Consider the following 27,474-nt stretch of genomic DNA (forward strand, 5'->3'; position numbering starts at 1 on the left):
TAAGAGACAAGTTGATTTCTTTGCTAGAAGCATTTGGTAGCAGAGTGAAGCAGGTGTGAAAACCTCTACATGTACCTTTGGGTGCTCTGCAGGCACAAACATGCAGAAGTATGAAAAGATCTTCAAGTGAAACTCACTGCCCCCCGATGTCTTAGAGCTGCTACTGGTTAATCACAGGGTTCTCACAGTAATGTTTGCAGCTAAAAATACATGTGTGATACAGTATTTAACACCGTGTATGCATATTTGTGGAGGCTGCAAAAATATTCCACTACAGACAGACAACCAATTACAGCAATAACACATACATACGTCAAAGTTCATAGTTACTCAATTTAATATATTTCAAATTACAAATGTTACCCTTTGTGTCGCTATCAGCAGATTACAGCATTTTTTCCATACAAAATGAGAACACACAGGCATTTTCTTTAGTAATTATCAAAATGTTCCACAAAAACAAAATACAATAATTGGCTTGTTAAAAGTAGGAGCGTTTTGTTACATTTCTAGTTGGATGTATCTGGTGACTACGTTTAAAGACCTTGTGGTCTTATATTTGACAGTCAGTTGGCGATTCCACCAAGCCGGCACGATTTAGTTCCCACAAGGTGCTACCGGGGGACTGACACACAGCAAGACTTGTAAAAAGATCCAGAATGTTGCTGCCAACATACAGACAATGATAATAAAATTAAAAAAAACATTTGTAAACATAGCAAATTGCAAATGAAACACATCTGTAAAATCAGCTGCACCTACAGTGTGACATCACCCACAGGCTACACAGGACTCAATATGCTCCTGTGAGTCAGACACTGTTTGCGGCTGCATACCGAGTGTAACCGACTGCACCTGTCTGCTAACTGTCGACAGCAAAACAGTGCAAATCTTAGTCGACATCAATCAGTAACCATATGCTTGGATGGCAAAGGTGAACACTTACAATATAAAACAAAATGGCAAAATGAAGTTATGCAAGAGAACAGATGGTATCATTGACCAGATACAAGCTACAGCTGTTTAGAAGAAAAACAAAAAAAAGGGTGTCCATCACAAAGAAGAAGCGCTTGTGTTTTTCCTCATTAAACACTACTTCTCAATCCAGGGTGTTGGAGAATCAAGGCTTCACAGAAAAGCAGCACAACTTGAAGGCTCAATTCATGGCTACAGTGCGATATGCGCATTGATAATTTGTCCCACACCTCAAACGCCAAACCCCTTGTAATGCAATGAATAGCGAGCAGCGTTTCCAGGCATTGTGTCTGAGCTGGCTGTAATGAGGCACCCCATCCTTCTGTTGATCAAACCAATCAGACACCTCCAGTTAGTAGCCCAGCCTATTGTCAGTGACACAAAGACCACTTTCTATTCGTGCCTCTGCACTGTCGGCTCGTGACTGAGTGAGTGGGGACACCCAATATTTACGCCCCGAGCAGCTACTGTGTTTGGGATAGTTTTAGGGCAGCAACACACGGACGCATCAGTTAGAGGGCGGAACCTAAAGCCATTTGCATCTCCAGTGTTAACATCCCCAGCGACATTGAAGCGCTCATCAGCCTGGTGTTTACTTTGGGCTAGGGTCGACTCTCAGGACCTCAGTGAACCGAGACCGGATCACGTCGAGTCCGTCGCTACGGGGGCCCTCTAGTCAGTTCTTGAAGGCCCCGTAGCGGCTGGCTTTGCTAATGAAGTTCTTGAGCAGGTCGTGGTCCATGTCCGCAAAGGCCTGGGTCTGCGTGACAGCCGTTAGGTGGTTGACGCAAAACTTGAAGCAGAACTCCTCCAGGTCCTAAAAATGAAGAGGGCTGTCTGGTCAGTGCTGAGGAGTATAACTGACTAGCTACTTGAGAAGGCCCCCTCCCCCCCCCCCTCCCCGCCACCACGGTGTTTGACTGTGTGCCAGGGGCTATGAGCTTACCCGCGCCTCATACTTGACAGCGGCAGAGAGCAGAGTGATGGCGTTCTCCTCAGAAATGCCTCTCTTGATGGTTTCCTGGCACAGCCTCTTCAGCCGGGTCTCTCGGTAGTACGTGGCCAAGTCTAGCAAGCCTGCACACGGGAGAGCAACACACAGGTGAGCGCGGTTAGGGACTTCTGCACAGACCTTTCAGTGTGTAAAGGACTGTGGTCCTTGTGCGGGCGTACCAATAGCATCCTCTGGTGGCAGGTTGATGGTGTCCGTGTAGAGGTACTCCAGAAAGGCTCGGTACACCAGGTATGAGAACTGGTGGACTTCTATGGCATCCTCATCAGTTTCATTCAGCAGTGCACGGAAATGCTCACACCTGGAGAGGGAAGAAAAGGATCGGACCGCTCCGGTGACGTAAAAGATACCACACCAGGGATTTAGAGAGTAATGTGTTTTGTAATGAACGTGTGCTTGACAGCAGTTTGAATTACTGCCGCATGAATCACTATCACGCGGTAGTCATTAAAAAAACAATATCCTAGTCTCCCAGAATGCACACCACGGTTTACACTGACCTGTTGCCAAAGTTATAGCGTCATTGTGAGCTGACGCAGTGCAGTCTGCACTTGCAGCAAATTGCATTACCACCCAATGAAATTACATTTGCCGGAAAAACAATAATGAGATTCGAGGTTCGCTGTGATCAGTCACACAACTCAAGCAAGCACGTCATAGTTAACGTTCATACTGTATGGAAATAAATGGGCCGACTATATGAATAAACTGCCAATCAAGAAGGAACAATACCTGTAAAAATCTGAAACACTACAGCATCATTCAGTAGGAACGTGAAGTATACGTGATTAGTAGATAAGGAAATGTGGAAATAAAAGTTAATATATCTCTATTTCTAGTTCACAACTTGTCTGAATTTTATGTAAATCGTGTTTCCTCTTCCACAGCATTATATCTGAATCCCAGCACTACCCCAAGAGTTTAAAATAAGTATGTAGAAACAGCTATAGGTAATATACTGCAAATGTTACTGTAACATTGTAATGTCAGAGTAAAAAGGAAATATATTCCTGTAATCTAAGTTAAAACTCACTCTTACTCACTCTCACTTTGCCAACAACTACAGCCCACAGTATATTTCCTTCTAGTCCTCTGCATTAGAAATACTGATTACCATTTTCCGTCGCTGCTAAACTCTACTGACTCAAAACACCCCCCCACCCCCACCTATCATTTCGTCTCAGGACGCGGTTGAGCAAACAACTGAATCTTCATTCTCGAAGTGCATCTCATAAGCGTGTCATTTGCATGTGATCTCGCCAAAGCACGCGTCTGGCTCGGTTTGCATGCAGCTGCGCGTGAGCGTGTTGGCGCGAGGGGCGACGTCGCAGACAGTCTGGCTCCTTCCTACTGACGGTGCAAAAGAGCAAGTGACTGGAACGCAGAGGCTTTGGTTATAAAAAGACAAGCAGGAAACAATAGGTCTGTCTTTGCTTCCCCGTGACATTAACAGGAAAGATGAGGAAACGCTGTCGAACGGAGTTTAAACACAGGCAACGCAGCATTGGCTCGGTATATGTTGAAGCCATTATCATAGGAAGGCCAGTGTGTTTGCTGTCATGATGGCTGCACGATTAACAAAATGATTTCTTCCTCTTGATTTTATGTTTCCGTAATTACAAGCACGTAATTCTGCAACATCGAAGCGTGTTTCTGTTCCTCTGAAAATCCCACTGTGGCATACCAAGCGCCTCTATTACTCATGACCAAACACAACCTCCAAATGTGAAAAATAGACTCATGTGACCAATATGAAAGTCAGGATGGAGAAGCACGATGCTCTGGTGAGTAAGAAAGGAAAATCATCTCTTAAAAACAGTCAAGCAAAGAAGAAAAAGAGTACAGAGGCCCAACATCAGAGAGGAGAACCTGGAGACAAAGGATGATTACGTGCATCCAAAAGTCACTCTTAATTTGTGCAAATAAGAACCAAAATAAGAAGATAGTCTAAAGAAACTTGTACACCTTAGCAGACACGGAATAAATGGGAACTGTGTTCTTTTGATTTGCTGGACTTCTAAATATATTTTTAAGGCGGCAATGTTGCACTAAAAAATATCATTAAAAAAAAGCAAAAAAACAATATGAAGTTGCAAAAACTAAAGTTTTCTGTACCTGATTTTCAGCAGCGCTTTGTGAACATGGATACACTTCCCGTCAACCAAGAACTTAAGGTCGGAAATCTCTGGGCTGTCAAACTCCCTCTTCAGAGACTGGGCAACGGTCAGGTAGTCATCGCCATCTGGCAAAAAAAAAAAAAAAGAAAAAGAAAAGTGAGTTCTTACTTTAGGAACGAGTAAATAACTAAATGTTTCATGAGCCTATAGATACGACTCTCTCCGGCACACTTGCTCTTCAGTTGAACAGGTGACGGACAGAAACAGATTGCACTCATGAGAGCGCCGATGATTTCAGTGGCTTTGCTAGTTGAGCAGATTAAACAAAAAAAAAAAAGAAAGCTCTCAGAGTGAAATGTTCCTGCTCCTCAGTTTGAGCGGAGTTCAAAAGACATCAGTCGGTAAACACATGTCTGTTTGATGTGCACAGGAAACAGACTGTCCTGTTTATTTCTTAAAGCGCTTCCAGGAATGTGTACCTATGGCCCACAGTATCGGGGGGGGGACAATGTCAACTATTGAGGATGATATAGGGAATCTTGGGCTCTGTTTAAAAACACCTATTTCCCCATAACACTCTTACCTACTGAGAGGAGGTGCCACGTGACCGCTGGCGTGGCGAAGCAGGCGAACACGTCGTCTGTGCTGCTGAAGTGGGTGAGGTGGGGGCTGGCCACAGCCTGACCTCGACACTGACCCCACATCAGAACCTGCCCGCTCTGCGTCTTGGCAGCTGACGTGTGGCTGGTGTGACATGCAGCCACCTCCACCATTCTGGTGGCAATAAAAACTGAATGTCAAACCTTAAAATACTACTAATGTACAGCCTTCTCATGCAGGTTGTATGAGGAAATACGTCTCATAAAGAGGCAACGGAGGCATTCTATCCTAGACAAATAGATTTCTCCAACTGGCGCTACTTCTCTAATACTTCTCTAGAGTCAGAAATCACGTCTTTTTTTTTTTTTTACACTATAATGTTAAACTATTTATGTCTTTGAGGCATTTAGCGGCTAAATCTCTGAGGATCTTGTCATGGGGCCCCTCAGTGACCTATTGTTGCGGCAGGGAGGTGTTAGTGCTAATTTTGGACAAGGTACTAACCTCTCCTTGTCAGTGTTTATTAGGGTGGGGAGAGCTTGGTTACTCTTGTTGCCTGTTCCCAACTGCCCATAGGAGTTGGCTCCCCAGGCGTAAACCATCCCTTCGTCTGTGAGTGCCAACGTGTGCGCATATCCACAGGCAACCTGTGTACGCAAGGGATTGAGCTGAATGTTAAGAGATGAATCATCAAAAACTGGAGATTCACGAGCTGCATCTCTCCCTCGGCTCTTACCTGCACGACGTTGACACCTTGCAGAGCAGCGATCCTGCATGGGGTCTGCTGGTTCCCATTGTTGCCCAAACCAAGCTGTCCATTGCAATTGTAGCCCCAACCATAGATCTACACACACACACAGGGGACACATTTAGATGACGCACACAGCTACATCAAGGCATTGGTTGTTTTATGTACGTTTAGGGCTAATTGTTTTCTGCTTCTACCTGCATGTATTCTGCATATATCTTTTAGTGCATACATTCTGAGATGAACATGGTCTTCTTGGTGGAGAAAAACACAACTTCTAATGAATCTGTATGTTTCTAAAAAATATATACATAAGAACATAAAATGATTAGCCATGCCGTCCTGTGTTCAGGTGTGTTACACGTTTGCATTAGCCAACCCCCTTCAAAATAAGAGGGAATATGCCCACCGCCAATCAATTGACCTACTGGTAGCTCTGACTCGCTTGCTGTTCATGCAGACTGACGTGACCTGTTACCTCTCCGTTGTCCAGTACAGCCATAGAGCAGAGCTGACCACAGGCTATGTTCACCACCACTTTGTTCTGCAGGCAGCTGCTAACCCGCCGCGGTGTCGGCTGGTTGGCCGTAGACCCCGAACCTACTTGGCCCGAGTTGTTGTAACCCCATGCGAACACCTGAACGCAGAGAGAAACGCTCACCGTCACACCGAGACACACGCAGATGATGAAGCAGAGAAGAAACTCGCGAGAGGACACAACCGGTGACAGGTTACCTCTCCATCAGTCGTGAGGGCAATAGTGTGGTGGGAGCCACAGGCCACCTCTGTCACTCTCTTGCTGAGGAGGTTGGTGGAAACCAAGGCGGGGGTCAGTCCGTGGTTGGTGGTGCCATTGCCCAGCTGGCTGTAGCCGTTATGGCCCCAAGCAAACACCTCTCCGTCTACGGAGCAGCAGGCAAACTTTCACTCATGTTGTCTCGATGGTTAATATTTTATCATTAGATGAGAAGCAGTCGACTTCACATGATTTAAGGCAGCAGGATAGAAAGTATTCAGGTTCTACTCATATGAATACAAGTTATTGGACTCTAATAATCTACTATGAATATATTTAGCTCTGTTTTGTTCTAATTGGGGGATTTTTGATAGTGTACTGGCAGCATTGACATAAAACCAGATTCTAGACATTTGCATGTGTCGTCTTGTTGTTTGTGATGTCATACCCGTGCACCCCTCAGGGACAAACACAGCTTTTCTGGACTGGATTACCTGCAGTAGTGATAACCACATGCGGTCCCGTTCCATAGCTTAGGGACACGATCTTCTTTCCACACAAGACATCAATCCGGCGCGGCTCTATCGTGCTTTGAAGGTCTCCGAGGCCTAAACAGCCGCTGCAGTTGGTGCCCAGAGCAAAGACCTGCAAAGACCAAAAGGTCACTGATGAAATGGTACCAATATAAATAAAATGACACATCCTGTTATATACGTATACGGACACCACAGCAAACACGAAATATTTGCTGAGACAACATACTGGGAAGACGCCGAATAACATCAAAACTTTGTATTATATTTATGATTTGTAGTTATAGAAGAGTCAAAAGTGTGACAAGTCATTTCACAGTAAATGAAATGTTCAAATATTTTTTTAACTGTCCCACTTGAATTCTTAAATATGCAACTAGCCAGCAACTAATTATATTTACACTATTGCTAATCCGTCTATTATGTTTTTGATCAATTGTGTCAGAAGTCTCCAAAATGTCAGAAAGTTTGAAATGCAGAGATTTTGACTTTGTGTCAACTGACTAATTCATTAATTAATTAATGGACGAATCATTTCAGTGCTTATTCACACACAGGTAAAACTACACCTGCAAACAAAACGTAATCTTTTGTGAGATTCTGTTTTCAGAAATACTTCAGCATCTAATTTCCCAGAATGTTTGTGTGCTCTATAAAAATAATATAAACTTAAGAACTAACTGCAATGCACCCTACCATTTTAAGCAAACCCAACAAAATATACAATTTTTATTCCGCCACCAGTTACTGCTCCGAAAACACAATCTGCTTGGGCCACAGGGACAAACAAATGAGCTCGGGTGGCAAGACGGGACACGGCCTTTACCTTTCCACAGGATAAAAATGGAGCTTGCTCAGGTATTAGGCCTGTAAGGCTAAAGATAGCCTCGTTCTATCTGCTTATCTCTGTACCTGGAACTGCAAGCTGCAGTATCAACCACAGAGAGCGAGGCCTGCAACACTTTTCATGTCCACTTCTAAAATCGTCAATAATCACACCAATCTGTTATGACAGTAGATTAGGTCTATCAGCAACACATCTTCACGTAAACAGGAGGATTACAGCACCCGGGCTTAAAGCCAAAGTGTTACCTCATCATTAACTGTGACATAGAGGGCTTCATTTGCAGCACTGCCAAAGACACAAGCCTGCCGAATAAGCCGTAGCTCCTCAGGAGGAAGGAGCGCAAACACGGGCCACTTCCCCACGTCCAGCATACTGCTCAGCTGTGAAATGAAGAGAAAACACAGTTAGACAAATGTGAATACGAGGCATCCGGAGATTTTAATTAAATCTTCAATGCACACAAATTCCTAGTGCTGTTATTTGTAAATTGTAAATTATTTAATAAATATGCCAAACTGTGACTACTTTAAACTATGAATTAAGTATTGTCCAGCCTGTAGCAACCGATGCATGAAATAAAAGCTAAGAGGAGGTTTTCCATGTCTCAAAAGTGCCCAACGCAGACAGCAAGTGGGCACTAAGTCCACTTTTGTAGACAGATTAAAACATGTACGCCTGTTAACCGAGGTAACCTCATTAACAGTGCGTTTACTCTCAGGAGTGAAGTCCAGGTTATGCCACCAGATCTACAGCCTGATGCAATACTTTCCAGTACAAAAGGAAACGAAGTCAGATGTGAAGGATGCACTCTTCTTTTGAATTTACATCATCAATGTTCTCAGGGTGGTATGTATGCGATACGTATGTAATGGAGCTTAATATCATCTTGACTCCAGGATCAATACATGCTCATAATAAAAGATCACTGGTAAAGAAAAGAAAAAAAAGCACTAACGTTAATGTGATGGAGTAATTCTCAGCTGATTCACAAGCGCCAAGTGCGCAAAATTCGACTCTTTATAATAATTAAGAAACTTCAAAGTGAGCATTGTATATCTGCGTCTCTCAATGATCAATAGCATGAACCCAGACCTCGTGAACACCACCCCTCCCAAACTGCAGTAAGCCTGCACACGGCTTTTAGGAGATGTCCAACATTTAAGATTAGGAAACGCCAAAGAGGATGCACACAAACAACGCTAAAGTAACGGGGCGTGTTTTGTTGCATCCTGGGTTTTCCAACTTAAAACATAAAAAAGTTGCTAATGTGCATCTAGCATTAGTGGTGCCCTGACTATCAAACTGCCCAACACAAAACTATGAAGCTATTTATCGTAAGGAGCGATGTTGCTGCTGGGAACAGCTGACGTTAAGCTTACCTTGCTGTTGTCCTAGCTAGTGTTTCTCACGCGGTGTTGTTTTCTAATCACTAAGCAGTGAAACATTGACAAGTTGTCCGACAACATACTGGCCAATCAGGTTGCAGGTGGAGTCATCTCGGCAGTCTGTTATGGATCTCTCCTCACATCAGTTGTCACCTCGTTATAGTTTAGCTCTGATCGCTGCACCGCCGACTGACAAAAACACACCGCTGTACTTCCTGTAGTAAAATGGTGCGTTCACGAAAATCGGAGATGGGACATTCTGGCGTTTGTTATGGGCAAAAAATATCATAACCATCTATTAGTAATTTAAAGCTAGTTAGCTATCTGTATACAAAAACTGCGAAGCAAATATAACAAATGTCTTTTCTATTTAGAGCTCCAATACTTTATCAGTTTGATTTGAAAATCAAAAATGGGTGAAAACGAGGTATTCAATCCATAAAACAAAACAAAAAAATTGCAAGTAAATAAAGTTATTGTATTATAATTTGTATTGTATTGGAGCAAATTGAAACTTTTTCAACCCTGATTAAATAAAGATTTGATTTAGGGGATAAATAAATTAGAGACATTTTTTGTGGCTTTTATTTCTATATACTTACCTTGATTTTAACATTATACAATACAAACCCTTACTAAACTATACTCAATTTAATTTGGAAAAGTATCATCATGTAAACAATATTCACACTGTCCCCAGAGGCACCTGATGCAAATGGAATCTTTCATGACAGTATTCACACTTTGACTATTTATCTTAATGTATCTGTGTAACTTCCCTATGCATCCTCTTTTGCCTACTAAAGTCACTTTGCTTTGAATTAGTTTTACACAGAATGAGGATTTTTTTTATTATGATGTAGTTGTCTCTAAATCAGCTTAGTGAAAACAAACATGTCCAAATGTGACACCTCTCCATGAAGCTCTGATGCTCATTACACACCAAAAACAATGGTCGGATGGATTAAAAATGGGACAAAAAGTGTAAAAGTTAACCTGAGGGTGGTGCCAGAGGAGAGGTAATGTTGTAACCCAAAAAGGGTTCAGTCTCTGTATGGTGGTCCTTATGGGACATCTTGGTCTCAGCTCTTTTGTCAGACTTGGCTCGACTTTCATCATTCTGAGCTGTACTCGGGCCAAGCTGTGCTCAGAATGAAATGCTTATGGCAGCATGGCAGCATACATTTACATTTAGCATGCAACATGTTAGCATGTGTGACATGTTAGCGTGCATTAAACAACCCACCTCCAACACCCTGATCTCAATTCCATTTCTCTGATATACGCTTGTCACAGTGATGGCAAACATGCTGATGTTTTAGATCACAAATCAGATCTAAATTACTTATGATTCAATTAGGCTAGACTTTTCGACTATCATCCAGCTTGTAGTCTTTCGTCACCAACAATCTTAACCAATCGATGCATAGGAGATTCATTATTGTGCATTAAATAATAATTACATTTGAGTTATTGTAGTATTTTCACATCTACAAAACACACCTCTTCCTTCAGGGGTATAGCATTTCAGTAACTCTATGGGCTGCAAATGACTGCAAATGATCATCAGCCTCCTGTCTTGAATACTGTGTTCAAGAGGGAATTTAACAACATGAATATATGGGCTTAAAAAAATATGCAGAATTTAGCAGAATATGGAACAATGTGTGTAATGTGACTGAGTTATGATATTGAAATGATCATATCTGATTTAAATGGTTTTCCTGCTAGGATACCTGGTGTTGGTGGTTTTTTTCAGTATCCATTGTTGTTCACAGAAACAAAATACAGTATAGAGACATTTATGTTTAATGTTGTCATAGAGATAATTACTAGTCCACCACAATAATATACTGTAATATACAGCAACCAGCAGGTGGAGCCATGGATAGCGTATCAATTCATGACTTATTGCACTTGTTTATGCCAAAGCTTTACAGACTCTAATTTGACGTGCTGGTATTTTATTTGAAGATAGATTTATAGCCTATGTGTCGGTGAGTATAATTAGTGTCTTATAAATGAACTAATATTAATATATTTCAAAAAGTACTTCCATTTCCACGTGCACCTTTAGACACATAGTCTATATTACAGATAGTGTTTGCACATGTTTGTTTATTGGGTAAAATAAAAACACTTTATTGAAATATTTAATTGTGATGCCACTCACTTTACATAATACAGCGCCTTAATATGTTGTTTGGCTGTACCACAGGTTGTGGTTTAACAATTATTCTGCATGTCTAAGTTGGAGTTCGGCACTGTTGCATACCATGAAATGTAAAGGGCTGCACACAACCAAGAAATGCTACGTGAATTTACTTAAAAGTATGTACTGTGATACTGAGTTGTGATTGATTGATTGTGATGTTTCCTGTCAAACCTCAGTGTCAACTTCCTGGGACTTTGTGTCAATCGGGAGGTATAGTCATGGACATTTAAGCATCCATATGCAACCACAATTTATATCTTTCATATATAATGTCACACATGGGAGACATTATGACTTAATATAAGATAGATGGATGGATAGATAGATAGCCAGACAGACAGACAGACATATACTCAAATATTATTTCGTAATGAATGGAAAAAAATGCACAAAACATACTTGAAATTCATTTATTTCTAGCTTACTTATTGGTACTTAAAGTGAATATATTTTCTGTAGCCTACAAGGAATGTGGAGAAAAATGGAAGATCTGTATCAATAGTATCCTTTGAAGGCAATATGATGCTGTGAAGGTGGACCTGTGAATAATTCACTGTTCGGCAGGGCAGGACTGAAGATCACATTAACAATTGAATGTGTTTCTGACTCGTTTGTTTCATGTTTATCTGCGAATTACTTGGTCAACAAACCGATCACGGACACGTCAACCTTTAGTTCCTCCTTAATTAAAACCCTGAACACGTAGACAGACAGATGACGTTTATTAATTAACGGTACGGTGTACTGACCACAACCACGACACAAGCTAAATTAAAACGGCGTGACAATATTATAAATGTTTCTCTTCGCTATCTTGGAATTTGGGATTCGTCATGACTTGCTGTACCACACGCATGCGCACACAGAGCCCCGTAAGCGATGGTGAAATTCCTGACTTTTTTGCGAGGAGCAGGGTTGGATGGAAAGTTACCTCGATAAAACTGTCAACCAGGCTGACATTACCGATGCTTAGCACCATCACCGGTGCTCGCTAGTAACTTCGCTGTGTTTTAGGTGCAGCCGATGCGAGCGGCCGTCGTTGAAATTACGAGAAAAAGCAACATCTTCATCTTGCTAACTGTTAGCTTGGTAGCATTAGGTAGCTCACGCTAGCATGTCACATCTCGCCTTGTCTTGTGTTTATCTAGGTAGCTAGCGAGGTATCCGTCTCAGGTGTTGCAGAGAGTAGCTGGTCATCGGAGCTCGCTGACGTGAAACATTTCCGGAAGAGCTGCAGAGGAATCATCGTTGTGTGTCTGTGAAGACTGCTACTGCTGCTGTGCCGACAGAGTGAGTAACGCTAGCTGACAATAACCCACTTATGTTACAGTCGATGGTGCATTTCATACGAGGGACTCGAAGTAAAACTCTAAGGTTATCGTTCGTGAATTAGCTAACTTCCGTGTTATGTTGCAATTAGATAACGAGCAGCTAACGTTGTGACATAACGTTAAGCACACACACCTGTAGCTAGAGTAAACACTTGTATTGGCTGCGAGGTAGCTAACCTAACGGTGGGTAATTTAACGTCAGCCATTGCAACAAAAAAAATAAGGAACATTACCTCTGAACATTGACTTTAGTGTTACCAGTGCGACATGTTTAACATGCTTTTAGTTGATACAGCGTTACGTTGTAAGGAGGCAGAGATAGGTTTAGCTTAGTGGGTCAAATACATGAGCAGCTGTTACACCATGTGAAGCTGTCCGCCATAGAGAAACATTTCTCCAGGTGTTTAAAGGTAACCCGCCGAATTAGAGAATTGGTTTAAACCTTTTTAATCGTCATTAGAAACTGACGTTATGCCACTTTTTCTACTTGACAACAAGGAATAAACATAAGTGCTGGCTAGACACAATGTGCTATTATTCTACCCATTCGGGGTGTTTTTACCCATCTCACCAAAACTGTAACTGAAAAACAGCTGTTGTGCCCTGGTTGACTCCTCTATTAGCTACAGTCAAATAGGATCTACAGTCAACAACAGATGTTGCATAAGTAATGTTTATTGTGCTGCAACAGGAAAAGGCTGTTGCATAGTGAAAGTCAACCGCAATGGACTTTCAACACTGGAGGCTGTGGTGACCTGATTATTTATCAACTTTTATAGCCACGTCTTATCCTATAGAAGGGACAGGAGCAAAGATGGGAAAGTACCTCCACTGTGTGTTGTTAACATGCATTCAGCCTCCACAGGTACTAAAAACTGGTGTGTAAAAAAAACTTGATTCCACCCTTATGAGATGATGTCATTTCTGGGTTAATTAACCCTCAAATCTTATTTTCCACCACGAGTATAAAGTGCCAATTTGGAGTTTCATGAAGTGTGTGATCGGGGATTCCCCTTTGTTGCTTCTTCTGTCACTAACCCCTCGCTAGCTGTTGTGTGAGCGGTCTTGGCAAACTTATTTTCGACTTGAGCATGAATCAATGTGTTGGAGAGTAATGTGCCAAGGGATTGACTCAGAGGGCCTCATGATATCACATGTCGGTCCCCCGCTGCTAGCAATGGTTCCCTCAAACCCATTATATTGACCATCACCCGGTGAACTGACTTTGTTGTTTAAGCTTAAGGATGGGAGGGGCTAAAGCTAACTGATAAGCCAGATCACCGGGAGGTTTAAGGGGCGCATGCGCTAGATTGTAATTAGGTTCAAGGACACATGTTACATTTCTCTCGCGCTGTTCTGTTGTTGTTTTTTTGACAATTTCTGAGAGCCAGAGTTGGTGTATGTGTTTTTCACAAGTGATCAGTCAGCGTGGCCCTTTGTTAGGCTCATGTCATTGCAGTGTATCTAAAGGCTCTGTATCTTTCCTGTTTACTCTCACAGGGTTGACTTGACATGAGCTTACGTATTATCCCTCTTTGTTGATATGCATTTGTCGATTGCTTGAATTTGTATGCCTCCAGGGTCAGCTTTTGAATATTTGTGGTTGTTTATGTGAAGGATGTGAGCACACATTGGACCGCAGTATGTATTTGTTATGTGGCCTGAGAAACAATTCCTTTTTTCAGTAGAAGGGGTTAGCATGTTTTCATATGCAACGATGTCTTTAAAATAACAATTAAGTTTATCTAACTTTCTTAGAAAGGGAGACCTTTCCCGTATATGACAGGAAACGGGTACATATCAATAACTACTTTTCTTTAATTTAGCTGTGATTTATTGTTGTTAAAACAGAAACTTAGTTTTGCATCACATTAATGAAAATTGAGAGACACAAATTCCATGTAAGTGGAGCATGCAGCAGAGGCAAGTACCAAATAGGATTAATAGGCAACGTTGACTCCGTGTCAATGTTGGCTATTGACACGCTCGTAAGGAAATGCATCTGATCAACCCCGTCTTTGGTTTGCAATCACTTTAGTTTGGATGGAATATCTTTCTTCAGTCAGCTGAACTGGGCTGCTGTGCCAAAATGCTGCCGGTGCGTGACTGGCAGTGGAGAACGGTGGATGTGCTTTGAAATGAATTATCACGTGCTCCAAATTCCCACTCAGTGCGGTTCAGCGAGTCACAACGTCTTTACGGAGAACAGTGCATTTAGAGGTTATTTGTGTCCCATTGCCCGACAATTGTTTACAAATAATATTTACAGTGTCTCTTTTATATTGTATTGTATATTGTCACTCTGTCATATTGTTTGTAGAAGTAATCGGTACAAATATCCGTCCTTTCATCCATCCAGAAATGATCCTTCATTTTCATAACCTGCCTAAATCTTAAAGCCAATAACAGCAATAATGTTTCTGTTTTTGTTGTATTATTAAACTTGTGAAACATAAAGAAATCACACTTCAGAATAAGCTTAGTTAATCATAATTTTAATACACGTATAGCGATTCACAATTTGTGTGTAGTTCACATTAAAGGCATTCACAACCTGACATTATACAGATAGGTGAGGAGGAGAGAGAAGCCACATCCTGTGGTCATTCTGGGTAATGTAGTTCTCAGCACTGGTCTAATGACGATGACACCACATGTCTTGGTGGTATACTTTTGTGCATTTTCACTGATTGCATTGTCTTTGTTGCAGGAGTTCCTCTTCACTGGTGTGAATGAAGGAGACATGGCAGACCACACCTCACCTCTGGAGTCCGGCCAGCTTCTCAGCCCTGAACTCCAAATGCTGGCCTCACCACCGCCCCCAACCATGGTCAATGGGGAGGGCCCCCAGCAGGTACCCTCATGTCTCCCTGCTATTAGTCTCAGTCGCTGCATCATCAATCTTTAAGCAGTCTGCCTTGTTATTCCAGTTGAAGGAATTTGTTAGGAGCAGAGCCTCTGGCTTATTTTCTCTCTTGTTGGCCTTTTATTGAACTGTTTTGTGTTCCTGCGATGTAGAAGAAAAAAAGCTATAATAGCTTGAGCTAGTTTTATGTGTTTGTCAGAGATATTTGAACAATTTAATGCATTACACTGGGCTGCTTTGCAAAACCATGAATATCAATGCATTAAAATGCACTACATTCACAGACTTAATCAGTGAAATTGGGAAATTTCAGCAGACCTGTGCACTTGAGCACGTACTCCAATAGAAACACTAGAGGCAGTGACACCGTGTATGGTTTGACCAGCGCAGCAGGGAAACACTAATGTGCTATTTGGCCTGATATGTAGTGCAGCAGAGGCTGGAGCCAGGGTTGTGTGTGAGTCAGGGGATAATGAATCAAAAGTCGCCTGCATGGAGAGTCTGTTAATATAATCACTGTAGAAAAATCAGATGCCGCTGTGTAAATTGGTTTAATTTGAATTAATTTGTTTATATTTAGCCTCAACTTACTCCAGCAATATTTTCAAAAATACTCTTTTGACTCTTATCGGGCTGCTATGAACTCCATCTGAGCTATTGTTTCCATCCAACTCACTTTGACAACGGCATACAACATGCACCTCGTGTGAAACCTGCTAAACAAAACATGCACATTTGGGTAAGTATTGAAACGAGTACTGAAACAGCCCAAACGGACCCGCTGTCCTCTCCCAGCAGCATATTTCACAGGCAACAGGTGCACGTTAGTCAGGGACCACAACTCTCTCGGTTTTGATAGCAGCCTCGGCTGTATGGGTGCAGGATATGAGCTGAACGCCTCTCGTCAGTATCGGCGTGAGATTGAGTGGCCCTGACAAGCCCGGGCTATTTCCCTGTCATTTTTGATGGTCATCTGTTCAATTTGCTTAAGTTTCCATGACTTCTTTCTGGAGACGGGTGGTACCCAACAGTTCCATCTTTTCCGTCATTTCCTCAGGCTTATGCAGTTCGTCTAGATAAGACTCGCTAATATTAGCTCTGCCCCATAAACGGGCCTTTCCAGTCGTCTTGTCTTTTTCCTCAGTGGAAAAATCCCCCTGGCCTGAATCTGGCTTTGTTCACGCAGAGATCAGGTTTAGCTGGTTGGGTTGTGATGGTGGTGTTCTCATGGAATTCAGTTACCTCCCCCCCTCTCCCGCAAAGGTTACCTGATTACCTGTGCTCGTCCTCTGTGTTTACGTTTTTTTAATTTTATTTGTCAGAGTTAGAGGAAAACAGTTCCTACCTGGCTCACGTCATTGCCACCCTGCTGCCCGGACCAATTTGAGACGCTGCATGTTCATGATGGCTGAAATGTGCTACGAGGAGGAATAACAAGTATCGGATAACACAGAGCGGCTTCTGTGTTTGTCCAACGACAGCACGATGGCTTTGTTTATGCACCAGAGGTATTACTGTATATACCTCTCAGACATATCAATACCCAGCATACATTGTATACAATCGGATGCTGAGACAATTCATTGATTTGATGTTTTTAATTCCACATGAAATAAATTCTATGAGGTTTGAATTGCGGTAGCTTTAAAAAAAACAACAATATTATTAATGACAAAATAGCAATAGATGGCAAAGAATAATTTATTCCAAGTAGAGAGGACCCTTTGTCAAAACATGCCTCCTGCTGCATCAGCGACAGCGAACAACGGGCAGCAATACGAGGCCAAAGCTTTTGGGCAGCACCCATTACGTGTGTAGTTTTCTCTGAAATGCTGCCAGAGCTGGATATTATGCGCTGCGCTTCCATGGCCAGCGTCATCCATCTGTAGCCAGCATTTTCAGCACAGCTCTACGGGTGCATGTCCTTGCACATATAATCTCTTATTACCTCAGTTTTTACCTTTTGACCGTGAGGAGCTGGGTGTGAGTGTGCAGTTGGCTAATGCTAGCACGGTTAGCTTGCCTTAGATGGACTTTCCCCTACAGGTAACGCGTGTACCAATATATATTTTGAAAGTATTTTATGGTCGCTTAAATTTTTGGCATGGTTCTATTGTTTTTGTTTGCAAAATCAAAAGATCTTTGAAGCTTTGTACCTACATGTTAGTTTACTTGTTGTAAATGTGCACTGAATGGCATGCTTCCTTTTTATTGTGAGAGTTTTTAGTACCTTGTGAAAGCTCATATGGCACATAAGGCGATCTTGTGACTCATTTTAGGGCGTCTGACTACTGATCGTGATAGGGGATTATTATTCGATATCGGGCTTTTTAAGGACCGCTGTTTTGCGTGTCACTGCGAATAAGACGGCGCTCGTGTGTGTGTCTGAGGAGGTGTGTAAATATCCTGACAGCTGCAGAGCGAGGCGCAGGAACCACTGGAGGGGTCTGGGGCTCTGACGGTGCGAGGCAGGACGGTGGTGACAGTGAAGAGGATTCACAGCGATGGCTGACCCCTCCCTCCTCTGACACCTCATTCTTTGTTCTTGGTTTCTATCTTCCTGCCTCGGCTCGATAGTAACGCTCTGTTGGACCAATTATTGTGAGTCAGAGAGGAAGCTGTTGTCTTGGGGTCATTACCTGAGATGATTCCTTTTTAGAGATGACTTTGGCTACAGTATGATTCACTGCTTCCATCCCCCCCCCCTTATGTTGTTCCTGCTCTTGCCGTTTGGTTTGTAGCTATATTGGTAACGGATGAATCAGTCCGTTTCTGTCAATGTTTAAGCCCAGCTAATGGCTTATGTACTTAGCTGTTGTCTGTGCTGATGGCTATGTATATTTTCTTCCATTTTGTTCATTACCCTTTTTCATGAGGCCGTCCATTTAATGTGTTCATGTTCTTTTGTGCTTGCGTCAATATTCAAAGTCTGTTTGTAACCTGAACGACTGAAAGTGATAAAAAAAAAAAAAAAAACTTTTAGAAGTAGAAATGGATAATTGGCAGTTATTTTCCAAAGTATAGTATCGGGGGGGGGGGGGGGGTTGTCACTCCTTGGGTATGACTTTGTGCCGTGCAAACCCAGGAATCATCCAACATCTCTGAATATAAACTCAAGACTTCATAGGGACAGCGTTGAAAGAAAAGTGTAGAGAAAGTGTTTTTCAATTGGTTTGAATTCCCTTTCTATTCATAATCATGTCGTTTTGTAAATCTTCTAAAAACATGAGCTGAGATTCAAAATACAAAAAGAAGCCGTTTGCTCCGGTTGTGTGAGAGAACACTCTGCATTGAATAGTCTCTACAAATTGAACAGGGAGCACACAGCCGTGAGTGTGTGTGTGTGTGGTCTGCTCTGCTCGTGGCCATGCGTGGGCTAATGTTACTGTGGTATAGTGAGACCTCACCCCCGACTCGGCCGCCTTTAGTGCTGGCCTCGTACGCTGTAGCCACACACAGGAGACGGGGCCTTGGACATGTTGCCTGAGGACTCGAGATGTTGTGACAAAAGACAAAAACACCAAAACAAACGCAGCCCGCTCTGCTTGTCTCCTGGTCCGCCACCGACTGGTCTGTGAAGATGGGGGCGGCCCACTGTTTGTCACCTGTTGTGAGGAGGTGGACAGTGCGTGACTCAGTGTTTAGGACACTTTCCTCCCAAAGCCAGGGAGAATAACCACAACAGTGTTACTGCACCAATACTGAGAAGTGCTGCATATTTCATCATGCAAACCAACCGATGCTGATCTGAGCTCCACTCAATAAGCGTTCAAGTAGATGCACTGCGTTGATCAAGATACGCACTGCACGCTTAAAGCAAACTCTAGTACAATACAACTAATTATTTCTGTTCAATATTGTAGAACATGGTCCCTTACATATTAAGTATAACGGGCATAACATTAGTCAAACAAGCAGAACATTTTGTTAGATTAAAATGGCAAATTATGTCATAATATAACTCGTATAACATAATAAAAAGTCACAAAATAAATGAGTAGTGGCGGTAAAGTGATTTGAATTGTACATTTTTAGCGTAAGAACTGTGTTCACATGTTTGTAACACAATCAATTGCTTTTTGTTTTGCACTAAAATGACAAATTTGTATTCTTCATATCAAATTCTAAAATTTGAAATCCAAATCTGGTCATCTGTGTTTTACTGCTAACAATCTGGCTACATGGAGCAAGACAAACCTGGGAGGAAAGTACCCGTGGAAAAGAGTAAAACATACATTTATGGAGGAGCACATAAGGCTTTATCATTAAAAATGGCCAAACGTGAAACTACCTTGAATTTTCCCGAGAGCACGTTGACAAAGTGACCAAGCTAGAAGGACCTGAGCAAGGAGGCTGACCTGGAGCCCAAGGACGGCTCCGACATTAGTGTAAAGTACCTGAACTAGTCCTCTGGGAGGACTGCACTCGGTGCAGCTCTTCACACGTCTGGAGCCAGATGGAAGGCTCTCCTGAGGAGAACAAGAGCGCGTGACTACATGCCTGCTATTTGCAGAAATTCATGTGAAATTTTGAGAGGGCAAGAGCCAAAAGATAATGTGGTCTGATTGAAGAAAAAAAGAATAGTCGAGCTGTAGTGGAGAGCTTGGTGTCACGACTGTAATAGCCTCTCACCTCCCTGGACCAAAGGGTTCTTTTTAAAGAAGGGAGCAAACGGCACAGTCCAAAACACGCAAAGTCACAGCAGCATCCTTACTTATTGGACAATGATCCTAACCATGCAGCCAGATCAATACTGGAGTGGCTGTTATTGATTTTATAATGAATCTTATTTAAAAGGAGTTCAGTGATGTTGCGTCAAATTTAGAAAGAAGCAGAGACGTGACAAAGTCCAGATGCACCAAACTAATGACGACATGAAATCAATAGAATGGCAGGTATTTCTTGTTTTCTTAGTACCAGACCTCACATAATCAAGCATCATTTAAACAAATGACACTAAACACTAATATGTAACACTTTATGTTTCGGCCCATCAGGGGTCATTTCCTACAGTTGTCCAAGGACAGGAATTTTTGTAAGCAAAAAAAAAAAAAAAATCTTCTATGCATAATTAGCCTATTGTTATTAACTTATATCGGTGTGAACATAAAATATGTGAAATCCATAGTAATAGTTAGCAAATACTCTCAGCCAGGGAGGCAGTCTGCGACGTGCTGGATGGGAAGCTTCGGTGGGCCGTATGTGGCCGATGATCACTGCCCTGAGTCATCGTTGGTCAGTAGTGGTTGATGACGTGGTTTATCACACATAAATATAGACCGGCATAGGAATCAATATAGAAAAAATAGTGGAAAAACAAAGCAAGTGTAACGTATAAAACAGAAAGCTGAAAACACCGCGTGGCTCATGTTTCAGATCATAGAGCTTGTGCTTTGATAACATTTCCTCCGATAAATCCATAAAACACAATGTGACTTAACATGGCTAAGAAGATACTACTTCTACTTACAAGGACTTGCTACTGCAGATACGTCTTACTAGGACTTGCTGCAGCATGAACACCTCACTACTTTCCTGTCATGCAGCGTTTCAAGGGGATCTTGGAGGGTGGAGGATCATCAGATTGCCTCGACTTATCATTGTGCATGTAACTACGCCATCAGCTGCAGGGAGGCCGGGTTTGGTCCCTGGCTAGTTCCGCCACTGGCAGGATCCCCCCCCCCCCCCCCCCCCCCCCCCCCCCCCCCGCGTAATTTGGCTCCCGCTTCCTGTCCACCCAGCTGCTAGTTCACGTCAACGCACGGTAAACAATTAAGAGGAACAAATAGTGAGAAACCCGAGCTCTGAGTCACCGACGTCTGAGAAACGTCAGAGCTAACAGCCATGAAAAGCACAGAGCGGGCCCTTTTTTTCTCCTCCGGGGTAATAAAACACAGCAGTGGCCATCTCGATTGATCCGCACTCTTATTGCATGAGCTTCATACATACGATCTTTACAACGGTGGGAACGAGACGCATTTCTTTTGGCGAGGGGGGACATACTGTTCTCTGAATCTGTGGCAGTTTATTTCATTTTCTTTGTCCCTCTTCTCTTAATGCATGGTTTCTTTCACCCAGCGCTCTGTTAAATAGATCATCTCTGTTTGTGAATGTGAGCAGGAAACCATTTCACATCACAGTGCTTAGTCATCTGTGTGAAAAGTAACCTTTTGCAGTATCCAAGCGCCTCTCTTCTGAGTCTATGCACTTCCAAAATGAAGTCCTCGTACAGTTTGTGACGGCGGCCACGCATCCAGTGACGCAGTGGTCCTACAGCAGCGGCGTGGCTCGGGCAGAATGTATCTGACGGTAGCAGCACTATACATTCAGCTGAGCCTCGGGAGATTTAAAAAGCTTGGTTTGGGATTAGTGCTGCAACGCATCATAAAACTCACGGTTCGGATCGGATCAGCACAAAAGAAAAAACATAGCTAATATAACTTTTAGAGATTCTGATCATGTTTTATTGTCGCCGATACTAATTGCTGATCATTGATGATCTATATTGATAGAAACGGATCCCTTTGTTGTTTGATTATACAGCTGATCTACAAGACCGTCCAAAAAAATCATTGTAGTCGATGTAAACCATAAAAAATGTCTAAATGTTGTTCTTTTACTTTGTTATAGTAGTTACACCGCTATTACGATCAAAGTCCTTCGTTCCCGATAGCGATACCTGGGCATCGCCCGGTATACAGTCCAGTGTGTGATTAATAAGCCGTGTGCCTTTATGTGTAAGGAAACATCAAACCTGACTTAAAGATAGCTTTCTTAACTTTATCAAACAAAATGTAACCAATAAATACATGGATATAAATGTATTTTTATTTATTAAAATAATGGCATCCAATACCAGATCGGCCAATTGTCACGATACCTGATCCAGCTATGCAATATGGATATCATCTGTAGTTCATGTATGGATAAGGGTAACTATGATCAGAAGAGGAACTTGACCAATCTAAACAATGTATTAATCGCCTCCCTTTTTCCTGCCACTTACACACATTTGCACTAAATATGTTGGAGACAAAGCTGCACAAAAACGGTGAAAAGAAGAGGTTGAGCCTCTGTTGACTGTCTGACATTGATGTAACATTATGAGGCAATATTAGCAGTCTTAAGCATAAAATACCTGACAATACCTCGGTAACCCATCTATATTCTAAACCCCCAAAGACACTAATCGCATCACGCAATACAAAACTATATTATGACGTTGTAACATTGAAAGAAAAAAAAAAACACCATTTCAGCCACAACCTCATTGAAATTCCATTTTGTAACATCAGCCATATATATATATATATATATATATACATGTGGGAGTGGCAGCACGGAGCAAACATGGTGCTTGCTGCAACTGGTTGCTTGACTCTGTGTTGCCAGGTTCACGGCTTATTTGACCTATTCAGTTGCTGGGGGTGCATCTACAGTTCAATGAATAGAATCTCAGTAGAAGGCTCTGTTGTGGTAACTGTCACATTGGACTATAATATTTATCTGGACAGAAAAGCTGTTTGGTTCATTTCGACATGTATTTTAAATGTCTAGAAAACAAAAGGGGGTGTGATTATCATGGAAAGATACATCCTTATTTCATCAGATTCTCAGCATCATGACCATGACACATCTTTTGAATTCATCAATGCAAAGTCCAGCTCATTATTCCAGTGCTTTCTGAGCAGTCTTCTTCTTAAACATTAAACTGATTATTGCTGCGAGTGGCTATATTATTCTATGTCCTTAAATTCCAGCTTCTTCTTTTTTTCCCCGGAGTAAAAAGAAGCGTATGTTTCTCCTGGTGGAGGATGGGCCATAGGTGTACTACCCCGTGCGCAGCAGTATCCGTGACGCAGAGTATCCGCTAACTTGGCACGCGCCGATCAAGTGGCGAGCGCTGTCCCTTTAAGGAACGATCCGTTTAGAATGAATGGGGACAGATGTTCCAGAAGCACTGAATACTTTGGGAGCTCTCTTGTTTTATTGTGTCGCCGTACAAATGGTGTCCCCGTTCTGACCGTCGGCGGTGCCGCTTTGTGATCTTTTTGAAGGCGGCGGCGGAGAACTCGAGGGTTCAATCGTCGCTGAACGCTGGCGCTCTGAAATTGAACTCCCACCACCTCGTCTCCTCCCACCATCGATCGGAGTATTAAGAGAGGGTGTATGGCATGTCGCTCCGTGAATGGGAGAGAGAGAGAGAGAGAGAGAGAGAGAGAGCCAGTGAGAGTATGAGGGGGAGGGAGAACAGCGGGGGGAGGGAGTGGGACTGTAGCGTAGTCGTATATGTCAGCCTCAGAGGCTGCGTGGGTCGCTCGGCTCCCTCACGCCATTGTTGTTGTTGTGAAAAAAAAAAGGCAGAACAAAGGACTCTCCACGCTATGGAACCCCTATACCGGTGTTATGATCACGCCCTGATGGAATGCTATTTAAATGAAGCACATTAAGGAGCACAGCGGGCGGTAACGGAGCTGGCACACAGTCGGTGACAGAGAAGAGAACTGAGGGCATCATTCCTCTCACATTTGGTTCCGTTTCCTTGGGTTCATCCGCCTCCCTTCCCCCCCCCCCCCCCCAGAGAGTGGCCACTGCTGATAAGGTTTCAATCCCTCCTCTGAAGGTTTGGAAGCGGACATCGCCGTGGCTTATTTGTTGAAGGGGTTGCTGTGGATACTGACTGGTAGGGAGGCTGCACAAGGAGCCCAGAGTGAACCAGCCGCCCTGCTGCAGAGAGAGAGAGCGCCGCCGCTACGGAGCAGATGAGACCGAGCCACGCTAAGCAAACATGAGATTCACGCCACACTTTCTGTGAAGGCTGCATCCAGCGCAAGAGAGACCAAGCCCTCATCCGCCTACATAGCTCCTGCTGCACTCCTCCTCCTCCTCCTCGCCTCTCACCGGCTTCTCCCTGGATTTCGTTGCAGGGGTTGATGGAAGTGGAGGGTGTAAAGGATCAGCCCAGCCAGATGTGTTAGCATCGCAGGTCATGTGATTTCTGATGAGGTGGTGGAGGGTCTGGTTAGACCCTAGAGCATCTTTGTTGTGTTCGTTTTTTTTTTTTTTCTTTCTTTGACTGCGTGAATAGCGACGCCTGAATGAGAAAAAGCAATGCGGGCGACAGTAAGTAGCAGTCACATCTTCCAATGCAATGAATGTATCTGTGTTGATGTCAATGTTACTCACACTGCGAGGATTAACATTGGTCAAAGGGGAGGGATCGTCCTGGGAGGGGTGGACCGCACACACACACACCTCTGACTGTGAAGTGCTTAGACTTTGATTAGACCCCCCCCCCCTCCCCTGCCATCTACACTTGCTGCTGACGCTGTCTGTGTGGTTGTGTGTGTGAACATACGTGTGTGTGTGTGTGTGTGTGTGTGTGTGTGTGGCAGTCAAAGGGCTCTTTCCGCTCCCCGCCGAGCACATGAATGGGAGCAGTGTCAGAGATGAGATGGAGGTGCTGATGGTTTCTGTGCTCGAGGAGAACCGTAGCCAGAGCCCTCTGCCAGCCAAGTGTAGATTCTATGACGGAGACTTCCACAAGACTGAGGTAACTCGCGCTCACATGCAGCGCCGGGCAACTGAAAACCCCTTAATCGCGTTAATTGAGTTTAAAAGAATGACGAATCTCTGACCTGTTGGTGAACGGGAAAAACATATTGTTTGTCTTTAGTTGTGTTGATGATTTCAGTTGTATTTGACGGTAATCAGAAGACGGCGACGTTGTCGGGAATGTTGAGTGGTTTGAAAAGTTAGTTCCTCGGACACAATGCACCTGTTCTTCTGAGGCTGATTCTCTTGTGATGACAGAAGCAGCATGACTCAGTGTAGGGGAGCGGTGTGTACCTGATGCTTCCAGTAGTCATGTTGAACTCTATGAATAGGACGGAGATATGAACAGTTTGTAAGGTTTATAGTTGAGGCTCGTAAGGCCGGATGACTCGAGTTGTTTTTGCCGCACATTACAGCTAAGGTACAAGGGAGAAGCAGTTCAGTTCAAAATCATGAATCCTTTGAAATATTAACCCAATCAATATGTTTAGAGATGGAGGATGATGGTTTGTTTTTTTCCTTGTTAGAAATGGGTTGAAATAGGAATCAGCTTCCGAGTTGTTGTATCTGTTGAATGTTCCTGAGATTTACAGGTGATTGTTGTTTTTATGTCATATTTACAGAAAGGTAAATGATCATAACAGTGAATGCATTGCATTAACACATACTTTGAAAGTTATCAAGTTAAACATTCAATCGTTTCATCTCTTCGATTGACAAAATGAGCAGCCGTTTAATTATATTGTGTTTTTGAAAGAGACCCAAACCATAATTTCATAATTTAAAATGTTTTAATCATGAATTATGATGAGCTGGCAATGTTTTTGTGCTGTTTTTTTTTTTTCTAGAGGCAAGGGTTGCATGCCAAACTGATACGTTTCTCTTTGTTGCCTTTAGATTTTGTGGATGACTTTAATGAACCAATAACGAGTCTCCTGATATGCTTTTTGCAACCAAAAAGAACCAGAATGCATATGTGATGTGAAATCAAAGCTGTATTCATTATACTGTGCTGCTTATGAGAAACAGTCCCACACTCTATGGATGATATTTCCTTAAATTTGGCAGTGAAAACCAGTGTAGAACATGAGCTTGTGTATTGATTGTGTGTGGTACATTCAGCACACACACACAGTTGTGATTATTGGTGTTCACACTTTAGTCTCCCATGTACGTTCAGATGAATGAATGCTTTATTGTCATTGTAACAGCGAACACTGTTTGTGTTAACGACTGTTGTTGAATGTTGCTGCTTTTATTCACGCCGGAGGAAGGAGTCCCAGAAATGTTACACGATCTCGAGTGTAAAGTTGAGTTCAGCTTTAATGAGCATGTGTGGAAGTTAACTTGGTCAAATGAAACGTTGCTTGTGTTTCTCCACAGGTAATCCTGGTGCAGGTAAACCCAGGTGAGGCCTTCACTATTCGACGAGAGGATGGTCAATTTCAGTGTATCACAGGTGAGACGGCTGCTCTGTTATTGTGTGGAAACCCTTTCACTGTCATTTAAATTCAAATGCATGTCTGAAAACCCAGTGGTTGATTTCAAAATATAGATTTTTATCATGTAATATAAAAAAAGTAAATAAATACCATATTTCTTTAGCCTTGAAGAAACAAAACGGGTTTATGTAATGACATCGATGAGTCCATTTTTAAAGCTCAGCCGTGCCTCAACATTTAAATATGGTTTGACCGTTTTATTTTTATACAGTTAAGCCGTAGCGTATGGTTCAGATACATGAAAGATGAATACAATTATTTGATCAAAGTTTCATTCTAGTTATAGCATCACCTTCTCAACATGAAGACGCGCAACAATGTGCACGGGCTCATTGCGTTTAACAAGCACGACTGTTCCAGCAGAGAGTGCTCAAAGGGAGAGCAGACGACGCACTGAGGGCGAGTTTCAGGGCGTTGTGACCGCAACACAAACGCCTTCTTGGCCACGCACTCCACGGGGCTGCCTCCATTAAATGTATGGCTGGTTTAAAAATGCTGAGTACTCTGCTTTTACCTTGACATCTATGGAAAAGGAAGATCACGATAATGAGCAAATAACAAAATATGCAAAACCTCAAAAAGGTATTCACAAGTGCAAAAACTTAAATAACTCATTTAGTTATTTTCTTAACTTAAATTAGTTTTTATTCTTTAATGTGGTCACCTGTAAGAATGCACACCCATTCAAAGAGATTGTGTTTAAAAACTAACACGGGCTTTTAAAAACCAGAGATGTTTGGCTTTCCATCTGTGTTTGGCTTATTAATAAAATGTACCTGAACATGGGATATTTTTCCTGCTGAAATTGCCTCGCCTGTAAGCGAGAGCTTAGAATCTCCGTGCCTGCTTGTGTAGGTAATTATGTTGAATCTAGAGGCCCCAAAAAAAATGAGGTTGCGAAAAGGCTCTTGCTGCTCAGAGCAAATTTCATGTATGCGCTTAAAATCACACTGACAAGTTATAATAGGCGTATAAGTATAATCTGATTAACTGAGCTGGATTTTTGCTTTCACCTCTTTTATTTCCAGCAATCACCTTCACCCAGATTCATC

General features: G+C 42.6%; 2 protein-coding genes across 5 annotated transcripts in view; one reads left to right on the top strand and one right to left on the bottom strand.

The window, feature by feature from the left end:
* Positions 1–526: 526 nt before the first annotated feature.
* On the bottom strand, positions 527–9,163 carry rcbtb2 (regulator of chromosome condensation (RCC1) and BTB (POZ) domain containing protein 2). Of its 3 annotated transcripts, none has more exons than XM_076100401.1 (12): positions 9,037–9,163; positions 7,814–7,948; positions 6,683–6,833; positions 6,188–6,354; positions 5,931–6,089; positions 5,441–5,548; positions 5,209–5,351; positions 4,688–4,878; positions 4,103–4,229; positions 2,149–2,288; positions 1,922–2,052; positions 527–1,792 (listed from the first exon to the last, which is right to left on the bottom strand). In XM_076100401.1, exons 2-12 carry the CDS (start codon positions 7,937–7,939, stop codon positions 1,652–1,654), a joined length of 1,584 nt encoding a protein of 527 aa, XP_075956516.1. In that variant the 5' UTR covers positions 7,940–7,948; positions 9,037–9,163; the 3' UTR covers positions 527–1,651. The 3 variants fall into 3 exon arrangements, with proteins under 3 accessions (XP_075956516.1, XP_075956515.1, XP_075956517.1); XM_076100400.1 differs by having other exon boundaries at positions 8,948–9,158; XM_076100402.1 differs by having other exon boundaries at positions 527–1,808; positions 8,948–9,158.
* A 2,877-nt stretch (positions 9,164–12,040) lies between these two features.
* The window catches only part of fndc3a (fibronectin type III domain containing 3A), a 42,201-nt gene continuing 26,767 nt past the window's right edge, over positions 12,041–27,474 (top strand). The window contains exons 1-3 of one of the 2 annotated variants that reach the window (XM_076100992.1): positions 12,041–12,458; positions 15,210–15,353; positions 26,304–26,379. In XM_076100992.1, the coding sequence (XP_075957107.1) occupies positions 15,243–15,353; positions 26,304–26,379 (187 nt within the window). In that variant the 5' untranslated portion in view covers positions 12,041–12,458; positions 15,210–15,242. Of the gene's footprint in view, positions 12,459–15,209; positions 15,354–23,615; positions 24,489–26,303; positions 26,380–27,474 lie in introns of those variants that run through there. The other variant, XM_076100993.1, reaches the window with a different exon arrangement.

The sequence above is a fragment of the Anarhichas minor genome, unplaced genomic scaffold (assembly GCF_050575085.1).
Source record: "Anarhichas minor isolate MPS153535 unplaced genomic scaffold, ASM5057508v1 ptg000026l, whole genome shotgun sequence".
NCBI classification, from domain to species: Eukaryota; Metazoa; Chordata; class Actinopteri; order Perciformes; family Anarhichadidae; genus Anarhichas; species Anarhichas minor.